At 41.6% G+C, this 23016-nt stretch overlaps 1 protein-coding gene and 1 long non-coding RNA gene across 2 annotated transcripts in view; one reads left to right on the top strand and one right to left on the bottom strand.

The window, feature by feature from the left end:
- Positions 1 to 2565: 2565 nt before the first annotated feature.
- Positions 2566 to 23016, bottom strand: part of LOC146752443 (cytosolic carboxypeptidase 4-like) — a 73776-nt gene continuing 53325 nt past the window's right edge. Inside the window, exon 5 of the mRNA XM_085531862.1 lies at positions 2566 to 4629. Within this exon, the coding sequence (XP_085387988.1) occupies positions 4411 to 4629 (219 nt within the window). The 3' untranslated portion in view covers positions 2566 to 4410. The remainder of the gene's footprint in view (positions 4630 to 23016) is intronic.
- On the top strand, positions 5285 to 10628 carry LOC146752444 (uncharacterized). The gene is made up of 3 exons (XR_014940627.1): positions 5285 to 5788; positions 5959 to 6050; positions 7201 to 10628. It is a non-coding gene; the product is annotated as an uncharacterized LOC146752444 (long non-coding RNA).

The following is a 23016-nucleotide window of genomic DNA, read 5'->3' as shown; positions in this document are numbered from 1 at the left end:
TGAGGATTCTGAGCTTTGAGGATTCTAAGCTAAGCAATGAGGATGCTAAGCAATGAGGATGCTAAGCAATGACGATGCTAAGCATTGAGGATGCTAAGCATTGAGGATGCTAAGCATTGAGGTTTCTAAGCTAAGCAATGAGGATGCTAAGCATTGAGGATTCTAAGCATTGAGGATTCTAAGCATTGAGGATTCTAAGCTATGCATGGAGGATTCTAAGCACTGAGGATTCTAAGCATTGAGAATTCTAAGCCAAGCATTGAGTTTTCTAATCTTTGAGGTTTCTAAGCATTAAGGCCTCTATGCATTGAGGTTTGTAAGCATTTAGGATGCTAAGCAATGAGGTTGCAAACAATAAAATTTCTCAGCATTGAGGTTTGTAAGCATTGAGGATTCTAAGCATTGAGGATTCTAAGCTAAGCATAGAGCATTCTAAGGATTGAGGATGCTAAGCATTGAGGTTTCTAAGTATTGGGGATTCTACGCATTGAGGATGCTAAGCACTGAGGATTCAAAGCATTGAGGTTTCTAAGCAGTGAGGATTCTAAGCTAAGCACTGAGGATGCTAAGTATTGAGGTTTCTAAGCATTAAGGACTCTGTGCATTGAGGTTTCTAAGCATTGAGGATTCTAAGCATTGAGGATTCTAAGCATTGAGGATGCTAAGCATTGAAGATTCTAAGCATTGAGGATTCTAAGCCAAGCATTGAGTTTTCTTATCTTTGAGGTTTCTAAACATTAAGGCCTCTATGCACTGAGGTTTGTAAGCATTAGAGATGCTAAGCATTGAGGTTACAGAGCAATAAAATTTCTAAGCAATGAGGATTCTACGCATTGAGGTTTCTAAGCAATGCATTGAGGATGCTAAGCATTGCGGTTCCTAAGCAGTGAGGATTCTGAGCTTTGAGGATTCAAAGCATTGAGGATTCTAAGCTAAGCATAGAGCATACTAAGGATTGAGGATGCTAAGCATTGAGGTTTCTAAGCATTGGGGATTCTACGCATTGAGAATGCTAAGCACTGAGGATTATAAGCATTGAGGTTTCTAAGCAGTGAGGATTCTAAGCATTGAAGTTTCTAAGCAGTGAAGATTCTAAGCTAAGCACTGAGGATGCTAAGTATTGAGGTTTCTAAGCATTAAGGACTCTGTGCATTGAGGTTCCTAAGCACTGAGGATTCTAAGCATTGAGGATTGTAAGCATTGAGGATTCTAAGCATAGAGGATTCTAAGCCAAGCATTGAGTTTTCTAATCTTTGATGTTTCTAAGCATTAAGGCCTCTATGAATTGAGGTTTGTAAGCATTTGGGATGCTAAGCAATGAGGTTTCAAACAATAAAATTTCTCAGCATTGAGGTTTGTAAGCATTGAGGATTCTAAGCATTGAGGATTCTAAGCTAAGCATAGAGCATACTAAGGATTGAGGATGCTAAGCATTGAGGATTCTAAGCATTGAGGATTCTAAGCTATGCATTGAGGATTCTAAACATTGAGGATGTTAAGCATTGAGGATTCTAAGCATTGAGTTTTCTAAGCTAAGCATTGAGGATGCTAAGCATTGAGGATTCTAAGCATTGAGGATTCTAAGCACTGAGGATTCTAAGCATTGAGCATTCTATGCATTGAGGATGTTAAGCATTGAGGATTCTAAGCATTGAGGTTTCTAAGCTAAGCATTGAACTTCTCTTTCCATGGCTTGACCTGTCACCCGGAGTACTATAGAGACGGGCACTCAGAAATGCACATTTAGAAAATTAGATAGATGTATTGAACATAAGCACTGTGCAATTAATCTCACTGATCACAGCTGGAGTGGTCAGAGCAATTTCAGCATGTTTTCTGCAAAATAGAACCTTATCAACTAAATAAAGATCGTATTTTCATCAAGGTCGAGTGACAGTCATCGTTTTCTTCTGACACTGTTAATCCTGCTCTGATAGGAAACATCCATATGTGTATCTTTCTCTAGGTGAGAAAGTCAGTCAAGACAGTCTTCTGCAACACGCTCTACCAAAAACAAACTTAAGCTGCAGTCAGACCCATTGGCTCCCACTTAAACACCCACTATTCATTACACAGTACAGAGGTCTGGAAAAGGGATTGCCTGCAAGGTGTTTAAACCACCTCTGCTCACAGTGTAAAGCACACAAGAAAGACATCCCACAGTGTAACCATTTAGGTCGCTCCTGTGTAGCACCTGCAGGCCCCGAGTTCAACTCTGCTTTGGCAAAGGTACAAAAATAATTTGGGTTATTTCCATCCTCACAAGAGGAAAGCATAGAAAGTGTTCAAGTGTTTTTTGTGGTAACTACAGAAGACAACAGCACTGGTTCTAAGCTATAAACACTTCCTGCTCCTTAAACCATGAAAGACAGCTCTAGTCTTGGCAAAAGTAGACTATAATTACCATTGATGTAGTGACACACCACCAGTAAGCAGAAAGACTCTGCTGAGCTCCCTGTGCTACCTAAATGGAGAAAGACTGGATTTCATCTTTACAGAGTAAGATTAGACCAAGTGGAACCCCACACTGCAACCTCCAGTTCTGATGGATAATCAGTTTTTTATTTCATAGTCTATGCATTATTTTATTTCAAAGTCTGAGCTGGGGGAGAGGCCTGGATACAGCTGCTCTCCTGCCCATAGCAGTGTGCTCTCTTTATTCTGCATTCTTCCTTTGGTTGCTTTAGGCCTCTTATTCCCTCTAAAATCAAATTATGCAGTTCTCTTGGCGAGACTCAAAGAAACCCAGAAGCAAAATATTAATTTTCTGAATCAGAATCAATAAGCTGCACAATCCTTTTCAATGAATTATTTATCATAAAATAGAATACACTTACAAGCCAAGCCCCTTGGTCCCCACATCTCCCTTTTCCTGATCTTTTGCAAAAAGCTCCTGTAATATGGCAAATCTTTAGACAGGAGCAAACAATGTAATGTTTACTTGTACTACAAATGCCAACTAATTGCACCTAACCCATCAGAACTCCATAAATCTGCAATTCCACCCACTGGAGTGAAAATGAACAAGTAACCATCACACTGCCTTCAGCAGTGACATCCCATCCCCAGATGACACAGAACCTTGAAGGGACAGAGCGCTTTGCTTTTGACCACCACAAACAGATGTGGAATGGCATGGGAGCTGTACAAGGTAAGGGATTTTTCTTTAATTCTTAACTTCTTTAAAAGTATTTGTCATTAGAGAGCTGCTATATTGGTAAAGGTTCATCGCCCACACAACATCAGGAAAAATGAAATGAATGCTCACTAACATGAAACCAACCAAAGAAAAAGGTAATGGAAAACCACACAAATGAGAGAAAGTGCTCATGGAGTTGGTATGACCAACTTATTTTCAGTGTCTGGGACAAGTCAGAGTTCAATATTTTCCTTCCCTGAAGTTACTTTCATGCAAAAACTCCTCCAGCTCTAATTCAGAATTGGAAAATCTGATTTATATCTCAAATTCATCCACCTGGCCAGGCTTCAGTAGCTCTCTCTAATGAGACACCAACGATTTCTCGGATGGCTGTCCCCAGTACTGAAACCATTTAGGATACATGTTAATTGCTTCATTTATGTGTTCATATGTACAAGTGAGCACAGCTATACAAAAGGAATGTCTCTATATTTTAGTTCTCTTTTTTTCATTGTTCCCCATAAACATTAAAAACCACGAACAAGCTTGTAAGAATGGTTTCAGGCATGAGGAACAGGTGGTGCGAATGTCAGTTAAGTATTCCTGCAGGGGGAAGACTGGAAGTTTGCTGTAAATTATGGGGGCATTTCTGCAACAGAAAAAATTGGCTTTTCATTGATGAAGCTGGAAGCACTCTTTGATAACAAACCCACTGGGAACTTCAAATCATATCACATCACTCAGTTATTTTTTCCTCCATTTGTCTTGGAAAAACAATATTGCAAGAGTAAGTGCTTGCATGTAGAACTAGGAATAGCATGGTTTAGAAAGAGCACATACATTTCTGCTTCATCACAGCTGAAGCATCCCATATTCTGACCTTTACCCAGGCCAAATTCCCCACATATGAGGCAACCTCACTTGCATACATCCCATTGAACACAGGAAGCTAAGAAATGAATTTTGCAATTAGGAAAAAACACCTCCCATATGGTTGTTTGGATAATGACTTCATCACACGCACCAAAAATCACAAACCTATGCTTCATATGTCTGTAGGATACAATGCTGTGAGGAAAAGAGGAATGACTGTGCGAATCCTTGCAGAATCAGGCATACTGTTTCTAAATCATACCATCAAAGTCCTTCACCTAGAGAACATCTTCCCTGTAGGAGATTGACTCCACAGAGGAGATCTGAGGTGGACAGAGTATCACCTGAAACTTCAGTTTCCTGTTGATGAATTCACTGAGACAGTGCCATCCATATGCTCAAGTAATATTTTGAGAGGAAAATGAAATTTGTAAGGAAACTGTCACTGACCTTTGTGCCCGGTCTGTTATTGTTATCTCTTCCTCCAGATCTAGGAGTAGCGCTGCCTGAGCCATCACCTTCTTGCTGCAGGGCAAGGATTTGAGGTGCAGAATGAGCAGAGCAAGGCAAAACTTGCTTCCCATCTCCTCCAGCTCTTGAGTTCCCAGCTGCAGGCCCTGGTGGAAAAAAGGAGGAAGTTTCATTGCTGAGTGTACAAAGCGCAGGTGTTGGGAGACTGTTTTTCAGAAGGACAGCTCTTAGTATTACAGTATCACCTCATTCAGGTTCCCATACAGTCAATCATGAATTCAATGATAGCATTTGTTCTACAGGATCTATTCTAAAATAGCTTCTATTTTACAGAGGCAACAGAGGCAAGTAGTGTAACTGCTCTGGTTACTTACACTGAAGTTGTCACTGTACAAATTAGACTCATACCCCAAGAGGATCTGACTAAATACACTCTTACAAATCATTAGGTCTCATCTTTTTTCTCTCTCTAGAAGCGTCATCTCCCTAAGCAATGGGAAACAAATAGGTTTTATGACTGTAAATACTGGACAGTGGCAGAGATTAGAGAAAAAACAGTGAAGAGGGGAAGGAGGGAACATCTTTAACAAGTTATGAATTGCTTTTTAAGAAAATCAATTACAAAGTAATTGCAAAATAACAAATAACTCTGAGGAATTTCTCAGTGTATTAAAAGCCTATGTCTCTAGTAGGGACGTGCAGGCAAAGAAATGCAAAAACAGGACTGGGATTATCAACATCACCTTTCCAAGAGGACTCCTTCAAGCTGTGGATCCTCACATGGAAGAGCCCTGACTTTGAATTGTCTGTGCATGCTTTTTCACTACTTAAAAAAATAAAGACCCAACAAAAAAGTAACACATCAAGGGCCTACATAGGAGTAATCCGGTGTAATTACTGGTAGGTTCTCACAAGCAGTGAGATGGCAAGAGACCAAAAAAAACCTCCAAAACCACAAAAGAGTCACCGAAAATAACCCAAAGAAACTGCAAAATCCCTCATCTTTGGCATTTAGTGATCACATCATGTGTTACTCCTTAATGCTATCACACCAGGGGTTGAATCAATTGCTGAACAATTGCAGCCTTTGTCAGTATCAGCCCCGTGTGCTTTTGAAGCACAAACCATTTCTGCAGCCAACCTTCTGACAAGAACTCCAATCCCATTTCCAAGACTGTTTCCTTAGCAACTGCCATAAGTCCGTGCTCACAGCCCTGGCACCAGCCACAAGCACAGTGTGTGCTCCACACCAGCATGGCCTGCTCTTGACCCTTCACTCGGTGTTTGTTACTGCACATCTTACAGGTAACAGAGCCCATATATTATATATATTATATATTATATATATATAATATACCAGTAACTGATAACAGGGGGCTGAGCTCCAGTCTCCTGTTTCTTAGTAGTTAGTTTTGTTTTGCCTTCTTTAATTTGTTTATGTTTCCTATGTAAGGTTGCACTTATAATTTCTCTAGGATCTTCTGCACAGCTGAGAGAAATTGGGAGCCAACAGCATGGAGGTGGATGGAAAAAAGAGGCTTCCCAAGTGACCATCTACAGCTCCCTTGTAATGCTTTTTTTTGGTTCATGTTTGTTAGAGGCCACAAAATGTCTTACAAGGCGAATGCCTTCACTTCAACTCCAGCAAGTCCAGCATGTACAAATAAAATCTAACATTAAAGCAGCCCTATCTGATAACAAACACATTTTCCTATAGTAACCACATTGAAATTCTGCTTGTTTTCTCAAACTATATGAATAAATATGAATAGGTAATTATAATAATGAATAATGAACAAATAATGCATTATTTTGAGCTTGTACATATACTGAGTGGTTGGACAGCTAGATAAGCAGAGGACGTGCCTAGAAGAGCACACAAACAATATGAGAAAACAGAGCCTCCCTGCCAGGCGTAGACAAAGGACTCTGGAGATCTGACTTCTGCTCTCAGAAAGTCTCTTAAATATCTTTAAAGCAGTCAGCAAATCTCTAACACCATTTCTTCTCCCATCCTAATCACTGCAAGCTTTGCTAAGTAAGAGCCAGGTGCAATGAACTATAGTAATTATTAATAATGGGAAGAAAATAGATGAAGAGGCTTAGAGGAACCAATGGTCATTAATACAAAACAACGAGGGCCTAGCAGCTCTACATAGATTCCTCACTTCCATTATTTTACTTCAGAAGACATTTTAGTGTGGCAGTTACAATTGGCAGGTGGAAATGGTGACATTTCTGAGCAAAAATAAGTCACTTCCACAGCAAAGGAATTATTCTCTCAGGGGTAAAAAATACAAGGAACATCTTGGGGCTTTCCCTGGGGTGTATCTTAGGGTCCTGTTTCCAGGATCCAGGCAGCACACTAAATACCTATCAATCCAGGAGATGCGAATAGTGACAGTGCTAAAACTCAGCCTGTGGGCTTACAATTCCCCAGGGTTTTATTCAGGATATGAAGAGGCCTTAGGAAACTATGAACAGAGAAATAATAATAATAAAAGTATAATACACCTGAGAAGCCTCAGACAGTAAGTGCTCATGCTCTGAAGTTAGCTGCTTTATGATGGACCCATATTGCTTCGAGAACAGACAGCTCGGGAATAACAGCTGGAAACCTCAGCTAGAACATTACAAGTTAACACATTTAATTCACTTCAAACACAGGCAGTCTTTTATTTTCCAACTCAGACAATGCTCTCCCTCTTCTTCCTCAGCTCTCAGCAGAGGCAGGAGCTGGAGCTGCATTGGTGACTACCATTAAAGTGAAGATGCTGACAGAACTGATGCATCAAACTAACAGCATTAATGATATCTGCCAGCAGTGCCAAGAGCTGGTGCTCTGGGTAGAAACCAGCCCCTCCTGCCTTGCTTGAAATTCTTGAAATTCTACAAGAGATAAAGAAAGAGAAGTGGTGAACTTTTGATTTTGGTTAAGAAGCTCCACAGCAGTCAAGCTGGATTGTTTCTACTCACAGTGACAATATATAACCCGTTTGCCACTACCATGCAGGAGGAAGCTGTTCTACCTGCCATCAGGTCCTCTGCAATGTCCTGAACTCTCAGAGACCCTATCTTTCCCCATCACAATCCTACATGGCTCCATCCTCCTCTGGAGGCATCTGTATGAGAAGCGGAGTGCAGTGCAGTCTTCCAAGCCAGCAAAATCTAAGCAAAGTCTGAATCAGAAAACTGTACCAGAAAGCTGCAGACAAGATCATCAGTCTTAATTAGTTTAGCCTCATGGATATGCTAACAAAGGTATTCTTCTTTGATGATCAGCTCATATCTTTGCATAGTTTCTGCTCTTCATAACATGAAAGTGCCAGTCTGGATCAGCATTGGCTCAATACACACATTGCTGCGCAATACAAATATGCCCACTGGTCCCCTGGGCCCCCTCATGCATGTCTTTTGAAGACATAATGTTAAAGGATAACAGGTTTATAGTTTCCTGGCTGTTATAAAGAATAATGGAACTAGACATTATTTGCTAATCTCTTCTCATTTTTTCATACCACAGCAGACAGTATGGTAAGAGACATCACCATGCTCTAATATCTGGATGTATCTGTATATATGATTTGGTGGGAAGAAACATTCCAGAGGAACTCAACATGGCTAATCAGATGAATTAAATGAACACAACCTATTAGCTCTTGGTCTAGTTAAACCAGTACATTTGTTCTCTGCCCAAACTGTTTTTATCATAACAGGGCAGTGAGGTGTTCATCTGCATCTCCTAAATGACACTGTGTCACAGTAATAGGAAACACGGAAGGAGGGGGAAAAATAAGAAAGCTATTCCGTGATTTATCATTTGGCCAAGATAATGGCAATAAAAATTCTCCTAATGAAAGTTGATGAAATTATACCGGAAAAAGAGTTCATTCGCATTCAGCACTGATGCATCAACTATATATTCACAACTAAATGCTTCCAACGTCTCTCAATTTACCTAAAAACACATCACAGGCTAAGAGACAATGTAATGGGAAAACTTCGTTATTCATTACTCATATGCTTTAAACAACCCCACAAGCCAAAGGCAGCGATAGTTTCATAACACAGATATTGTTGAAGGTGGAAGGACTCCAGAAGTTAAATTAGAATTTTCTCTCTCCACCAGGGTAACAAGAGCTGCAGTTAAACTGGAGTTGAAAGATATTAATAAACACAAGTAGACAACAGATTTCAGAGCCATCATTTTTCTCTTGCGTTCAGAGAAAAGGGATCTTTGGCACACAGTACGGTCACTTTTGGGCACTGTTCAATCCTTGAGGCAATATTTTTCCCTGCAAACTTACTTCCAGTCAACACATACACACACACATGCAGAGTATACTCTGCATCTCAACAGCTTTACACATGCACAATGGTTATGCCCTAAGGCTGGGTATAAATAAATTGGCAGTCTGGTTTCCCACTAATTCCATCAGTGAGCTCTCCATTGGAATACTAATAGAAACTACTTCGAGGCTGCACAGGACAAACCACACAGCTGAATGAAACATTTGGTGCCTGCAGATGAAATTTTAGCCTGGGCCAGCCCCAAAAGATAGTGTCCTTTAAACCCCTGTGAAAGAAAACATGCTGATGCACAATGGGGAACCAGCTATTGAGATGAGGACAGTAGGGAACAAGCCAGTTTTTCTCATGGCCCAGAGATCCCTAAGCAGTAGGTATGACATTCTAAACAGACAAAGTTTAGGGGATAGAAATTTGGGCCAAAAGATTTCAAAGGGATTAAGCAAGCAGAAAAGGCTGAAGATGGAGAAAAAAAATTGGGTAGCTTGAATTTCTAGAAAGATGAGAGGGGTTGAGTTAAAGACAGAAGATAAAAGGACTGGAGAGATAAAAGGATGAGAAAGAGGGAGGGGTGGTTGAGGTCAGTGGATGCTGATGTGGAGGAATGATAACAAGAGGAAAACTAATGGAAACCTCAATCCCCATCTCACTGTTGGAGAGGTGTGCTTCGTTATGAATGCCCATCCTCGCTTTCCTCAGTACTTTGGCTACTAGGTGAGGAAACAAGGCCCAGCTTGCTGTCAACCCTCCCTGAAAATCTGCTGAATTTAGCTGATGCTCTGATTCAGCTGGGACTGAGCAAACTTCTTTGTTTCGTCACAAGATGGGTTATTGATTTGTCATTCAAACGGACTCTTTCCCTGGCTAAAGATGCTACAGGCTAGATTGTTCAAGGGATGGAGGAAAGCAGATCAGAGAGCAGAAAGAGGCCTGAAAGGCCTGTTTGTAAGAGAACTGAGGATTTAGCAAATGGTAAAACTGGTTGTCAAGTTCTACTTATTCAGATAGCATAGATAGCCAACCAAAGTAAGCATAAAGATGGGGATATATTCTCATCACCCTCCCCCAGAGACTGCACACTCACACAGAGCAGTAGTGGTTGGGTATGGAATGCTTCCATACTTGCTGGATGCTGGTGCACCTCTTTCGCATTGCTTCCTGAGATGGAAGGTAGTACATGGTACCAGAAGGTCCAGTTTTGCCAGATCACTTCTTGGGTATCACTGGGACCAATGCATACATTTATGTGGGGCATAACTGTGAAAAGTGGCTGAATCAGGAATAAAAGATGGACAAAAATAGAAAGCAAAACCAACGTAGATGAGCCATAAAGAAGGTCCAGAGGGCAAAGAACAAAAGTAGTGGGAATTGTCAGTATGTTTTTGTTGTTGTCATTGTTTGTTTGTCAGGAAAAACAACAACAACAACAAAACAGAAAATAAATAGAAAAAATAAGTGCTAATTCTTGAAAGAAAACAAATAGTGCTCCAGATAATTAACTCTCCTACTTGGCAGACAAGAAGAAGAAATGGGGAAACTGTTCAAGGTCATACAGTGATTCTGGGGCAGTGTAAGAAAAGAAAACTACTTTACACTGGTGACAACCAAGTGCTTTGTTCAAGAACATTTCTGTCTTTAATGCAGGTTCCAGTACTGGCAACAGGTTAACTGCTGTTACCCCATCTGACTGTGCCTTCAACATTCATCTGTAGTCTACCCACGGCTTTCTCTCACTCGTACACCTTCTGCTGTGTGAACTCTATGGAACCTGGAACAAGTCACAGCCAGGTTATAGCCTGAGGTGCCTGAAGATTAAATGTGAGGTGGAGCTCTAAGTACATCTGAGAGTCTGTGTCAAATGAATTAGCTCATAAAAGCAGTCTGGGAAAGCAAGAAGTTGAATTTTTGCAAGTCCTAAATTGGCAGTTTAATCCCTGGATCACTTTTCCTCCCTCTCTACTTCCACTTCTCTGCTTGTATGAATAACTTCAGCATACAGAAAAGTGAGCAGACTCCAGGCCCACCCAAGCATTTTCAGCTATGAGTTTAACTCATTTGGCCATATTTCACCGTGGGAGTTAAATAACTTCCTAATCCTGGCTGGTGATCACCACATGCTTGGCAACAAAAGGATTTATGATGTTTATTCTGGCTAACGTAAATACAGATGCTATTCAGAAAGCGTCTAACCTGTTTTGAACATTCTTAGTACAGTATTTGTCTCCATAATGTCATTCACTATCAGGTTCTCCTGGTTAATTGTGTGTTATATAAAGAACCAATTGTATCTTTTCATGAAATGCCCTCCATATTGTTCTATGTTACACAACACCTTGTTATTTTTCTGTGTGGCTTTAAAGCAGAGCAAGTATTTATAGTTACTGGGAAATTACAAAGTAGATTTTATTTTGAAATTCACTATACTATAATCTGCAATATAGAAAGCTTTGAAGCCTTTCCCTCTTACTCTGATAAAACATATGCCATTCTGCCCATCCCAGAGGTGATGAAAATATGTATTGACCAAAATGACACAGCAACACTAGTACGCTTTTCTTCCCCATACAAAATAAGACCCCATGATGGATCATGGTATCACTTTTGCACCAACATAATGATTTAGGCACTAGAGTGCATTTAGAAAGAAGCCAGCACAGCATGACCCAGACATCACAGCATGCTCCAGCCTGATAGCTGTCTGCCCCACAGGATCTCTGGTGCTCTGTTCCCATGCTAGCACATTACAGACACAAGCAGACCGGCAAAGCTGCATGTTGGCCTGATAGCAACGTTACATGGAGTGGAATTTAATGGGGTGGCGAGTTTGCTTCCTGCTATGCTGCCACCAAATATCCACATCACTGTGAAGCCTCTCCCCAGCACAGTGCTGAGTGTTACTGCTGAGCTCTCTGCACTCTTTCCCTTTCTCTCTCAATAGCTCAAGTATCTCTAATACTCTCCCATATCGAATCTGCCTTCCAGGCCACTGTGTGCTTCCTCTAGCCCCCCCTTTCATTATCTCTTTTGCCTTACAAAGAAAATAACTCATAACAGACAAAGCAGTCCAAAGGAGGTACTACCATTCACGTCTATAGGGATATTATAGCATCTTCCAAGCCTACATTTTCTCACATACACAAGCATCTTACTCACTTTCTTCTTTATTGTTGCTGCTGCACATGGCACAGATATCTTTATTGAGCTGTCTTTCTAATCGCTACTTATGTTTTCCTGAACAGTCAGAGCTAATTCAGAACCCAACCATGTGTTTGAATGCTTTAAACTATTCCTTCAAACATGCTTTACCCCGCCACCGTCTGTATTTTATCTTCCATTCCCGTAACCACAGTCTTGCTGTCCTCCTTCCTACTGTATAATTCATATCAGCTGCAAACAGTAAATCTTAGCATTTTACTGTTCTCCTCATTTCTCAGTCATTAAAGAAATACAGACCAAAACAGAGTGGTAGCTGGAGTCACCTTACTATCCATTTCTTCCCACCCCAGTGATGATTAATACATCCCACCTATTTTTCCAGACTTTTAAGTAGATTTTCACTATACAAATGACCCTTTTGTGCCTCACCCCAAAACTCCAATCCCTTTGGGATTTCTTTTGGGTGAGGGAAACTCTCTTCTCCTTAGTTCTGACTTAACTAGGATGTCCACCAATGCTGCTCACTTAAATATGAGTCTTAACAAATGACAAACTTTGTATACTGCATCTCCCTTCACTCATGCCATCAAGGCAATTAACTCAGTCACTGTGCTTCCCTGCCCTTGTGTTTCTCGTAGGTTTTTTCTTTTTTTGGTGGTTCTCAACCTCTGGAGTAAATTTTAAAACATAAGGAATCAGAATGAGCACATTGTTTAGCATGTTTGAGATGTCTGCTATCTACCCCACTGGCCATTATTAATGATTTTACCAGTTTGAATCTTCAGTTCCTTTGTTCCCTTATAACTCTTACAGCAATAAAACCTGAGGTTTACCTGATTCTGTGTGTTGTAGCCTTGGTTGAATATAAAATAACACCGACAGATAACGTGCAGACATTGTCTTCCTGCATAAAACAGCCAGAGTGGTCCCACAGCATTCTGCTCTGTGCCTGTCCTGGCTGCCTACCAGCTCTGCCAACATGCCTGTGGCCCCAGGACAGCATAAATAGCTCCAGCATGCATCCAAATCTCAGCCTTCACAATTCCTTATTATTCCAGTCCTGAGGGTCCACTGTTTCCTTCCAGAGCCTTTTGATTATGCCTTGGAGCATGCTTCTTTTTTCCAGATCTAAGTCTGTTCTATACTAAATCCCTCATTTCCTCTGACTCCTGCTTCCATTGGCACCAGAGCAAAACTTCTACCCGATGGCAGTCCCCTTGCCTGGGCCACGCCACACGCCAGCTCCTGCAGTTAAATTGCCATGCACATATTCACAGATCAGCCCAAGACCTTCTCTTTGTTGGTCTCCTTAAACATTTACTTTAAACACGTCTTCATAAAGAGACTCATGAGTGAGAGGTAAGGGCACAGAGCCATCTGCAGCTCTGAGCCTTCCTTTCTCGTTTCTCAAATTTCACATATATTGTATGGCTGTCCCCTTACACTGCGCCTTTTCCCCTATATTATGAAGGATTCCTCATGTCAATTTTCTATCTTTTTTCATTTCACAAGTTCTCTTTGGTTATCTTCAGCCAGCTGCCAAAGCTGGTTTCCCCACCTAACACACTTCCAAGTGATCAGTGACAGTAAGCAACTACAATTCCAGAATTCATTGTATTAGCACTTCTAAAGCAACAAAGGAACCATTGATTTCCCAAGCCAAGGATACACAGGAAAGCACAAAAGGCATACGTGCCCAGTTCAGATCAGAGAGGAAAGAGACACACTGTTTGGTGAGGAATCCAGCCTGGTAACTGCTCCCTTTGAAGGTGAAGGATGGGAGTACAAAGAAGGGGCTTGTTGGCTGTGTTCTAATGGGTGTTAGCATAATTATTCTGATACAGGATGCTTCTTGCAGCTTGAATATGTCAGAAAGTTACCTTAACAGACGTATTTTACCAAAAGGCCCAGGGAGAAAGAATGATCTTTTTACAAGAAGGTTGGGTTAGGAGGGACATCCTGTGAAGGGTCTTGGGAATACAGACCACACAACCAGATGCCAGACATCAAGATAAGTTCCTCCAGGTGAAACAGTTGCCACCAGCTGCTAACCAGGATTTATAGGTCTGCGGAGTCCAAAGGCTCACTTTATTGCCAACCCAGATGTCCGCTGGTACAAGTAGTCTGATGGCTGATGGGGTTTTTTTAAACCACTCTTTTGGCTGAGAATACGATTAGTATCAAAAGAAAGGAACCAGCAAACAAAAACAACAGAGATCAAAACTGAATATTCTACATTATTACAGCAGATATGAGCCCCTGTTGCTTGCCCACAAGGAACCTACCAGCAGCATGAGCTCAGACGTTTGGACTTGTTTACCAAGGATGAGTGTCAATTAGACACAAACTTCTTCAAACCACCTATAAGCCTTTACTGCTCTTATAATCCCACCAGCAAAGGCTTACTTTAACTTCTCCACTTACTGTGCTTTTGGAAAGAAAGAGAAAAAGAAATCAGGTGTTTGAAGGCTGTAAGGAACAGACTGAAGAAAGGGAAACAAGATCAGAGAGACAGAAGTAGGGTGAGGGGGAGGCAACTATCTCTATCAAGTGGGATAACTGATGTGACTCACACAAAAGCAGCTTATATTTCCTCTTGTTCTGCAATGAATATTTCCACTTTGTCTTTTTCAGAGGAGACCAGCCAGAAGCAAATGCACAGCAGCTGAGTAATGCCTCAACCTCCAGAGCATCATGCAAAAAGAGAAAGACATGTAGGCCTCAGAAGAATAAACTAAGTTTCTCTGAGTCTTTGGAGACCTACTGACCGTTCACAGTGTGACGCAGGCAAACCTGTATTAACAGAGAAGATGCTGACTCCAGATTATAGGCTTTCAAGACTTCTTATCTTGCAGCTGTACTACCTGAGAAAATTTGCATAAGAACAAGCTGCCTCTTTCTTAGAAGTCTTTTTCAACCTGTTTTTATGATTTCCACTTAAAACGATAATCCTCTGTTTGTGACACTGCAATCATTTCTACTACAATCAAGTGTTCCATCCAGAAGGAGGATTACTGTCTCGGTTTGGGGAAGTAATATGGACCTCAGAAAGAACAAAGCAGCCAGTTTACAAGCAAATGACCTTGATAATAAAGAAAAAAAGAAAACAAGAGCGTGTATGATCAGATCTGCCTCTTCCAAGAGACATCTGATGCACTTCAGGCTCACAAGAACTGGTATTTCCTCAATATGTTCATACAATGGAGCTGGAAAAATTGGCAATGCCTACCTTCACTGTGCCAACCCAACATACACTCAGATTTTTCCTTAGACAACCTACCAACGTTTTAAATGTGAACACTGGAGACACGTATACAATAAACCTAGCACAGTACACAACGCCATGCATTTAGCACCATGTCTTTTGAGGAGGAGCATCGCCTCACATGGTGCCGAGTGTCAAACAACTGTTCTAAATCATTGCCACTGGCAGCTGCTCTGAAATCCAAAGAACAAACGGTTAAAATAAATGAAAGCAAAAGCCTTTTTCTTTCTCCCCCCAAGAAGATAATTTAGCATGACTTTCCACAGAACAATTTGCATGGGATTACCCACAATACACTGCATTATGGTAATACTCGACAATCTCTGATGCATATTAGACTGGCAGTGTTAAAAATCTGTCAAAGGAAAAATAAACGATACGGGAAAATGATGATGTAAGACAGGACAGTAAACACTCTGCACTTGTGTAATCTGCCAAAATTCACTCCAAAATTGGCCTGGGAAAGAGAATGAGAGAGTATTGCGCACTCGGAACAGCTTTAGGGAACATTCCCAACTCAAGCAGAAAACAATACCTGACTGAGACACGGACGTAATCACAGAGGAGTGGAAAATACAACAGATCCGAATGAGGAGCTGAATAGGAAACACGGAGTGATTTTCTTCATTTCTTTGATTTCCCACTGGGCAGTAACCTGGAGGGAATCTTCCCTCTTGTTCATCCAAAGCAGGTTCGGTTCACTACCCTTCACTACACACGTTCACTCAGTCTGCCTTCTGCTCCTCTCCAAGCCCCTCTGTATCTTCTTCTGATGCTGCTGGTGATCCTTAATGGACTCTGCACAGTCTCTGTGTTCAAAAGTGTTTGTCCCAAAACAATGAGCCCCAGAGCTGTATTAGTCGCAGAATCCAAACTACCAGCACCTCCTGCCCTCAGCCATGGTTGGCTGCTCAGCCCTTCAATACACTTCACCCAGAGAACAGGGACGCTAAGGATTTCTTGCACCGACCTCGTACTTTCCTACATAAAAAAAGCTGCAGGAAAATAGTATCAAATGAACTGATTTTGCCAGTTCCATGCATCATGTTCCTAGTAATTCAAGTAATTGTCTATCACTCCTCAAATCCCTAAGAATCGTGGAATTATAGATTCTTAGCTTAGGTTGGAAGGGTCCTTAAAGATCACAGAGTTCCAACTGTCTGCCATGGGCTGGTTGCCCCCACCAGCTAAGGCTGCCCAGGACACTAAGACACATTCCCCCAGGACACTAAGGGGGAATGAGGCATAGGTTTGGCCAAGAGGTGGGAAAGAGAGAAGTAGCATTTTCCATGTGGGTTTATTCAGTAATTCTCTCACCACTAAGTTGCAGAAAATGGAAGGAAAAAAAACCACAACAACCAACAAACAAGCAAGGGATGAGGCCAAATTATATTGCTGAAGAGGAGTTATAGAGATTAGTGTAGTAATTAATCAAGACAACCATGTCAGCAAGGGTCTGACCTTTATTCCTGCCCTAGTAACAGCTTTGTCCCCGATGACTTTTGGCTTGCATGCTAAAGCGATTTAGATACATCCCTCAATTAATCGCAGGATATCCTCTGGGAGATAGGAGAGCAGTACTGCAAGCTGCCAACAGGGATGCTGAATCAGAGGAGGAGTGACCTAGTGAAGGGCACCTAGTGAAGGACATCAGCAGAGATGGGGAGGTAACCCACAGTTCTCTTTACCTCCTACACTTCACCCCTCACTGCTGGAAGCAAAATTGTTTGAGGCATCTAATTCGAGATCCTGCCATATTTTAAAAGATTAAGATTTCCAAAAAATAAGAAAAATAATAAGAGTGTCTTAAAATAACTTGCGTCTTTTTCTGTAAAGAAGCAACAGCACCACATCAAACTCACTCAGGCAGGATGACAGGCAGCTGCAGAGATCACGGCAGCAGTTGCTTCCCTCTTCTCTCTTTTCTTGTGAGATAAAGACCTTCTATCAGGCAGATGTGCTGCCAATCCCACACTCGTAGAGAGTGTGGAGTCCCTTGCTCAGTGTTTTGGGTCACCTGCAGCTTCTAGAGTAACTAGCAAGCACTACTCTCTGACAAAGAACCTCAAAGCTCTGCAGATGCAGTTGTGCCCCTGAACATATGGGAGGGGAGTACCTTCTATCCTGCCCACTAGGGACAGACAAGTGGAATCTGAGCTCTCTCAGAAAGGCAGTGTACAACTACAGACCTTCAGTAAATAGAAGGACTAAAAAGCTACACATTCAGGAGAGTGGTGAAGCTCAAGATTGGCAAGAGATAGAAACAACACTAGGAGACGTCTGCTTCTATTAGAATAGCTATTATCACAGCAACTGAATACCTGAATCAGTTTTTGTCTCCTAAGAAAAATAACAAACGCATTTGCCCATCAAGTTTGTCCATTATGGCAGTTAGAAGCAGAGACTGTCAGAGCTTTATGCCTGTGAATTAAAGTCCCTGTCAGGATCTTAGCTAGTCAGAGTGAACAGAAGCCTTAAATTAATAGCTTAAGTTACAAAACTCAGAACAGCTAACACACATGTTGAGTACACCCAGCTGGTTGTGAGGTTTTCAGATACTTGTCTGAATGAACCCCAGATCTCCTGCTCAACACAGACAGGGTCTCGTATAAAGTCTGGAATAGATTTTCTAAGGTTTATTTTTAGCAGCTGTTCCACAGTTCTGATACAGAACAGAGACAACCCAGACATGATACTCTGATGGTGAAATGAATCATTCTTTCAGAGCTCTGAAAGCACTAACAGGCCATAAAGGTCCTCAGCCAGACCCGCCTGGGGCCTTTACCCATACCCTCTACCTATTCTAAGAGCCCCACTTCAGCTTAGGGCTCTGCTGTAAAACTGCAGGTCTGTAGCTCCTGTAGCAACGCTTACATGCTTTTACCTGAGCACACCCTATGGTGTGTATATGGTGTACCCTATGGTGAGACTCTGACTCACAGAACTGACTTCCCAGCATCACCTTGTCACTGTGGACCTGCCAAGTGGTTTCTGAGCTGTTTGATCCCACAAACATCACCCTGAATTACTAACGTGTGTTTTCACTTTGGATCTGCTACACTACCATGGACTTGCCTAATAATGTGGACTCGTGGCTGAATCCAAGTACTCTTCAGAAGCCTGGTCTGCTTACCTTGCTTGGAGACAGTGAGACTTGGCCTTGGCTGCCAAACAGAGACTATCTGGTATTATCTCAATTTCTCCTACTGCTAGCACTGACCCTAATTCTTTTCTCAGAAGAGGCACACATACTATTTTTCTCCCATATACCTCAATACAGAGATTACAACATCCTAAACCACAATTAGATTAGGCCACCAGAACTATCTCACACTACAATCCAGATACAAAAATAGATTCCCTTTCCTTAGCTATTGTTGGCAAACACGGGTTCTAGTGAGAGAAGTTATTTCTGGACTTTTACTGGCAAGCCTTCTTTTCAGAGACTAAAAGGAAGAGCTGGTGCTGGTGGAAAAATTGTTAGACATGACTTTGAAGAAATGGCAGTTTCTGCCAAGCTCTTATGTGTGTTTCTCTGTGGGGGGAAAAAGGCTTTATTAGCTTTTCTTTCCAGAGGTCACATCTGTGAGGGTAAGTGAAAGAAAAAGGCACGTATGGAAAGTCCTCCGTCTCAGACTGACAATCAGCTGCACAGTCAGTGCCACAAAAGCCCTTTTGCACTTGTGCCTCTTCTTTCATGAAGGAAAATCCCCATTTTCTTAGAACAAAATGATGGCTGAATGTGAATGCACTGGAGTTTCCCGCTGATTTTGGTACACTGTGTTATCTCCTACTTGGAAACCCTGAGCACTTCTCATCAGGCATTTATATAGATCTGTGCATACACACACATTTACATGATCACAGATGTACAGGGACACATTTCTAAGACTCTAGCATTACAACAAACAACAACCATCCATAAAGACACAATTAAAGTTACACGTTCATCAGACACACTGGTGCACACTTGAACATGCATTGGACTGTCTTCCACACCCACGTGTATCCACATTCATGTTTATATTGTAGTCTTCCACAGTCTGTAGTTTGCACCCACGAATACTAACTGCACAAACCCAGCCCAGCGGAACAAACACTCATTTAATGTGTAATTCAAAAACCATAGGCATGTACTCTCCATGCACTCTGCTGCTGGCTTTCCCCTCTAAACAGGATGCAAATCCTACACAGTCCTATAGGCTGAGTTCTCTCTATACAACAAGTAGCTGAGCTGTGGCACACAAAAGTGCCAACGTGCCATTGCAAGAATTAAAGGTTTTATGAGTCTTTTCTCCACTTCCACAGTCTCCCCCTTCCAGTTAATGTCAAGCGTGTATATATAAATGAGATGTATTTGGGGCTTGTGCCAAGTCTCTGTAACACGGACACAGAAATAATATGGGTAAAACATGATTTGTATTGGGACTGCTCTGGTTGTCTTAAAAAGAAGGTCTTCAGTGACTGATTTGGCCTTTCTGGAAGCTTCTTACTGTTTAAATTGTAGAGTTATGAGACCTCACATTCAGTTCAGCTTATCACAGCTGTACATCCTCATGTGAAATCAGGGGAACTGACTGAGAAGAGTAGGGTACTTGATGAAGCACCTTGGGGATTGAAATGTGTGTTATTAAATGTACATGAAATAAACAAAATTTCACTCCCATTTATTCCAACCAGTCAGAATCTCAAGCAAAGGCAACCTGGCCTTAAGTGGACTGCATTTATATATCTGGAGTGAGCCCAGAAGTGTCAGGTGCTACTCATTCTTATGATGCATGTCAGCATGTAACACACCAGATCTTATCAGTATGAAACCAACACCTCTTTGGGCTGTCCCTCATCTCTGAATGTTTTCACACAGACTCAGAAATCTAAGGTTTTCTCTTCCAGAGAGCATCACTAAAGATTATTCCAAAAAGACACAGAAAATTCTGCTAATATTCCTCCTCCTCTCTACCAATGAATTCACAGAAGACATCATTCATGCTACACCAACTAAGGGCAGACACTAAAACGTTACCTGAATACCCTGAGATCAAATGTCTGTCCAGAAGCAGTGAGTATCAAAAACATGACAAACAATTCACCATTTACACACTGTATCTCTGAATCAAGAGGTTGAAGGTATTTAAATGGAAGCTGACTTGACTTCTGTCTGTTATCTTTTCTGCTTTCTGTCAGCAGCTTCTCTAACACCCACTGCTGTGGCAAACCTTGCTTATCCTGTCTTCCTATGCCACAAAACGTAACCAGATTGGTTTAATTTCTGCAACACCTACGCTGAGAAAGATATTACTAAAAAGCTGTAGAAGAGTCAAGGAACATGTGCTGCGTTCCTTCCAACACCTTGATGAACACTGGATGAACAGAAGTGAAAATACTTTACAAGGAATAAGGCACTTCCCCTCACTTTACAATGCAGTAGGTCACACCAGCTTAGACAGCCTGTACTGACAGCAATTGCCTGCTTTGTTTTGCTTTCCACCACCTTAGCACCCTTTGTGTCAATACATATAAGAACTGAGCTGCGCAGTGTGAGGAGCCCACCTTACCCTTCTGCTCCAATCTCAGCTAGAAGAGGAGATGCGAAACAGCCTTAGAAGACATCCATCTCCTCTGCACGTGGAAGCCCACAGGACAGCAACGCACACATCCATAGACCCCAGCACTGCGAGTGTGCTGCCTGACATCAGGCTTCATTGCAATCCTATACACCACACTCCACACCTTTAATTAGTTACAAATGCAAAGGAACTGAAGGACAGATTTCCCACCTAGCTTTGCATTTATTAAAAGGTCACCAAGGAAACATGATTTTTTTCCTGTGAACAGACATCAAAAGCTAATGAAACCTGAACTTCATCATTGCTGTGTACCTTTTCTTTTCAGTTTTCATTTAGAAATGAACTTCCTTTCCCCTTCACGAGATAATCCAGGCTCCCACAAGTGCTTTGCAAGAATGGTTTGGCCAAAAGGGTGAGTTATGCATCCCTTCCTTTTTCTCTTTCCACTGACAGCCATGAAACAGTGTCATATGACAGAGGAATGACACACAGCACAACATAATTCTAGCTGTACGTAGAAAATATAGACCTTAAGGTAGCCACATGTGCTATGCATAGATGCACAAAATACAGACATGTATTTAAAGCAATAAATATGCATGTCAGTTGCACACCTTTTGTGTTCTGCCTAAAACCAGAAATAAATGCATGCATACAAACATCTTTGGGCACAACTTCTTCCAAGTGCAGCACACAAACACATCCTCTAGTGTGCATACAGATGTTCCCCTAGCTACTGCATTGAAAAGAACAATTATGCACATCCCATAACTCAGTGGCAGTAACATGCCATTGCCACTTGTGTGCTCGTGTCTGTATTCTAACACATACCCTACCTCTATGCATGCGAGAAGGCTGGGAATCAATAACCACTTACAGCCCTTCAATCCAACACTGTCAACTTTGTTCCCCTCTGTTTATAGTGACAGACAAGAAGAGTGAAGACAGGGGACACATCAGTATGCAGCGTAGGAGAAGTGGACACTATCAGCATAAGCAACAGACAGGAGCTACTGAATTCAGTAGTGGCTGCTCTTGCCTCCTGCAACAAGCAGAGCTGCCGCTGTCCCAGAAATCTGGTTTATTCCCAGGAAATTGATGCAACCAGATAGAAGAAACCAGAGCAATAACCGAGGGCCATTTTCCTAAAACAACATAATTGTACAAAAAAAAAGATTCGGAAAAAAAATTCAATTCTTATTTGTTTCCTAGGTCTGAGCAATGATCTTGTCTACATAACGATGCACAACATGCTCGGTATAACACCAGAACAACTCGATATCATATCCTGCAGAGAAGACAGCATGAAACTAAATATACTTCAGACACAGCAGGCTACCTTTAAAAATTGTCAAGTTGCTTCGTTGACCTTTTAAAGGGAATGAACATACAAATGCATTACATTTAAGAGCAAGTCAATACCTCAATGAATTTCAACCAATCCTGCAGCATGTGGAATAACCAAAAAGCTGTTGGTCTGACACGAGCTCTAATCATGTACCTCCATCAAAGCTCACAGCCTCACCCACCCAAAATGCTGTCCAAGCATCTCAGAGCTACTCGGTCTCAGCCTACAACATGGCCTTGGTTTTACAGTCCTGAGTTTCTCACTGTATCTATATTCAGAGATCTTCTGCATTATGAACACGTCCCATTACGCCAGGCCTGAATCTCTCCTGGGCAGAGATTGGCATTAATATAAATATAATTATGGTCATTTAATAAATGTATGATGCATGTCACTCTATCTCATTAAATTAACAACAGGAGTGAATTTCGTATTAGTCGTGACAAGGCCCATTTTCAAAGCTGACATTTAATATCACTCCCCAGCATAATCATACATCAGGCTTCACAAATTAAAGGATTTGATGTGAGCGAGGGATGATCAAATACATGAAACCACAGAACCAGTGCTGTAGCTTGCTGCAGATATTCAGCCTATGTAATACATTTACCTACAACTGATGAACCAGCAGAAATTCCAGCCATTTCAGTGCACACGGGGGCTCATGAAAGCATTCCTGATTTAGAAAAACTTCAGCACTTTGACCTCTGGAAGCCCTTCCAATCACCAAAGACAATGGCTTGATCAGAAAAGCGACCTTTCGGTCACTATTTCAGAGCCAGTCTGAGCTGTTTTCAGACTCCATTTACTTCATTCTCCCTCACTAGAAAAGACAAGAGGGCTGCTCGCAAAAGGTCACTGGGAAAATGGTGTCCAGCTGCCTGCTGCA

This window comes from Coturnix japonica, unplaced genomic scaffold (genome assembly GCF_054131305.1).
Source record: "Coturnix japonica strain WE unplaced genomic scaffold, WE-NBRP24 Scf045, whole genome shotgun sequence".
NCBI lineage: Eukaryota > Metazoa > Chordata > Aves > Galliformes > Phasianidae > Coturnix > Coturnix japonica.
Note: the sequence above shows the minus strand (reverse complement) of the source record. Positions and strands in the feature narration are given on the sequence as shown.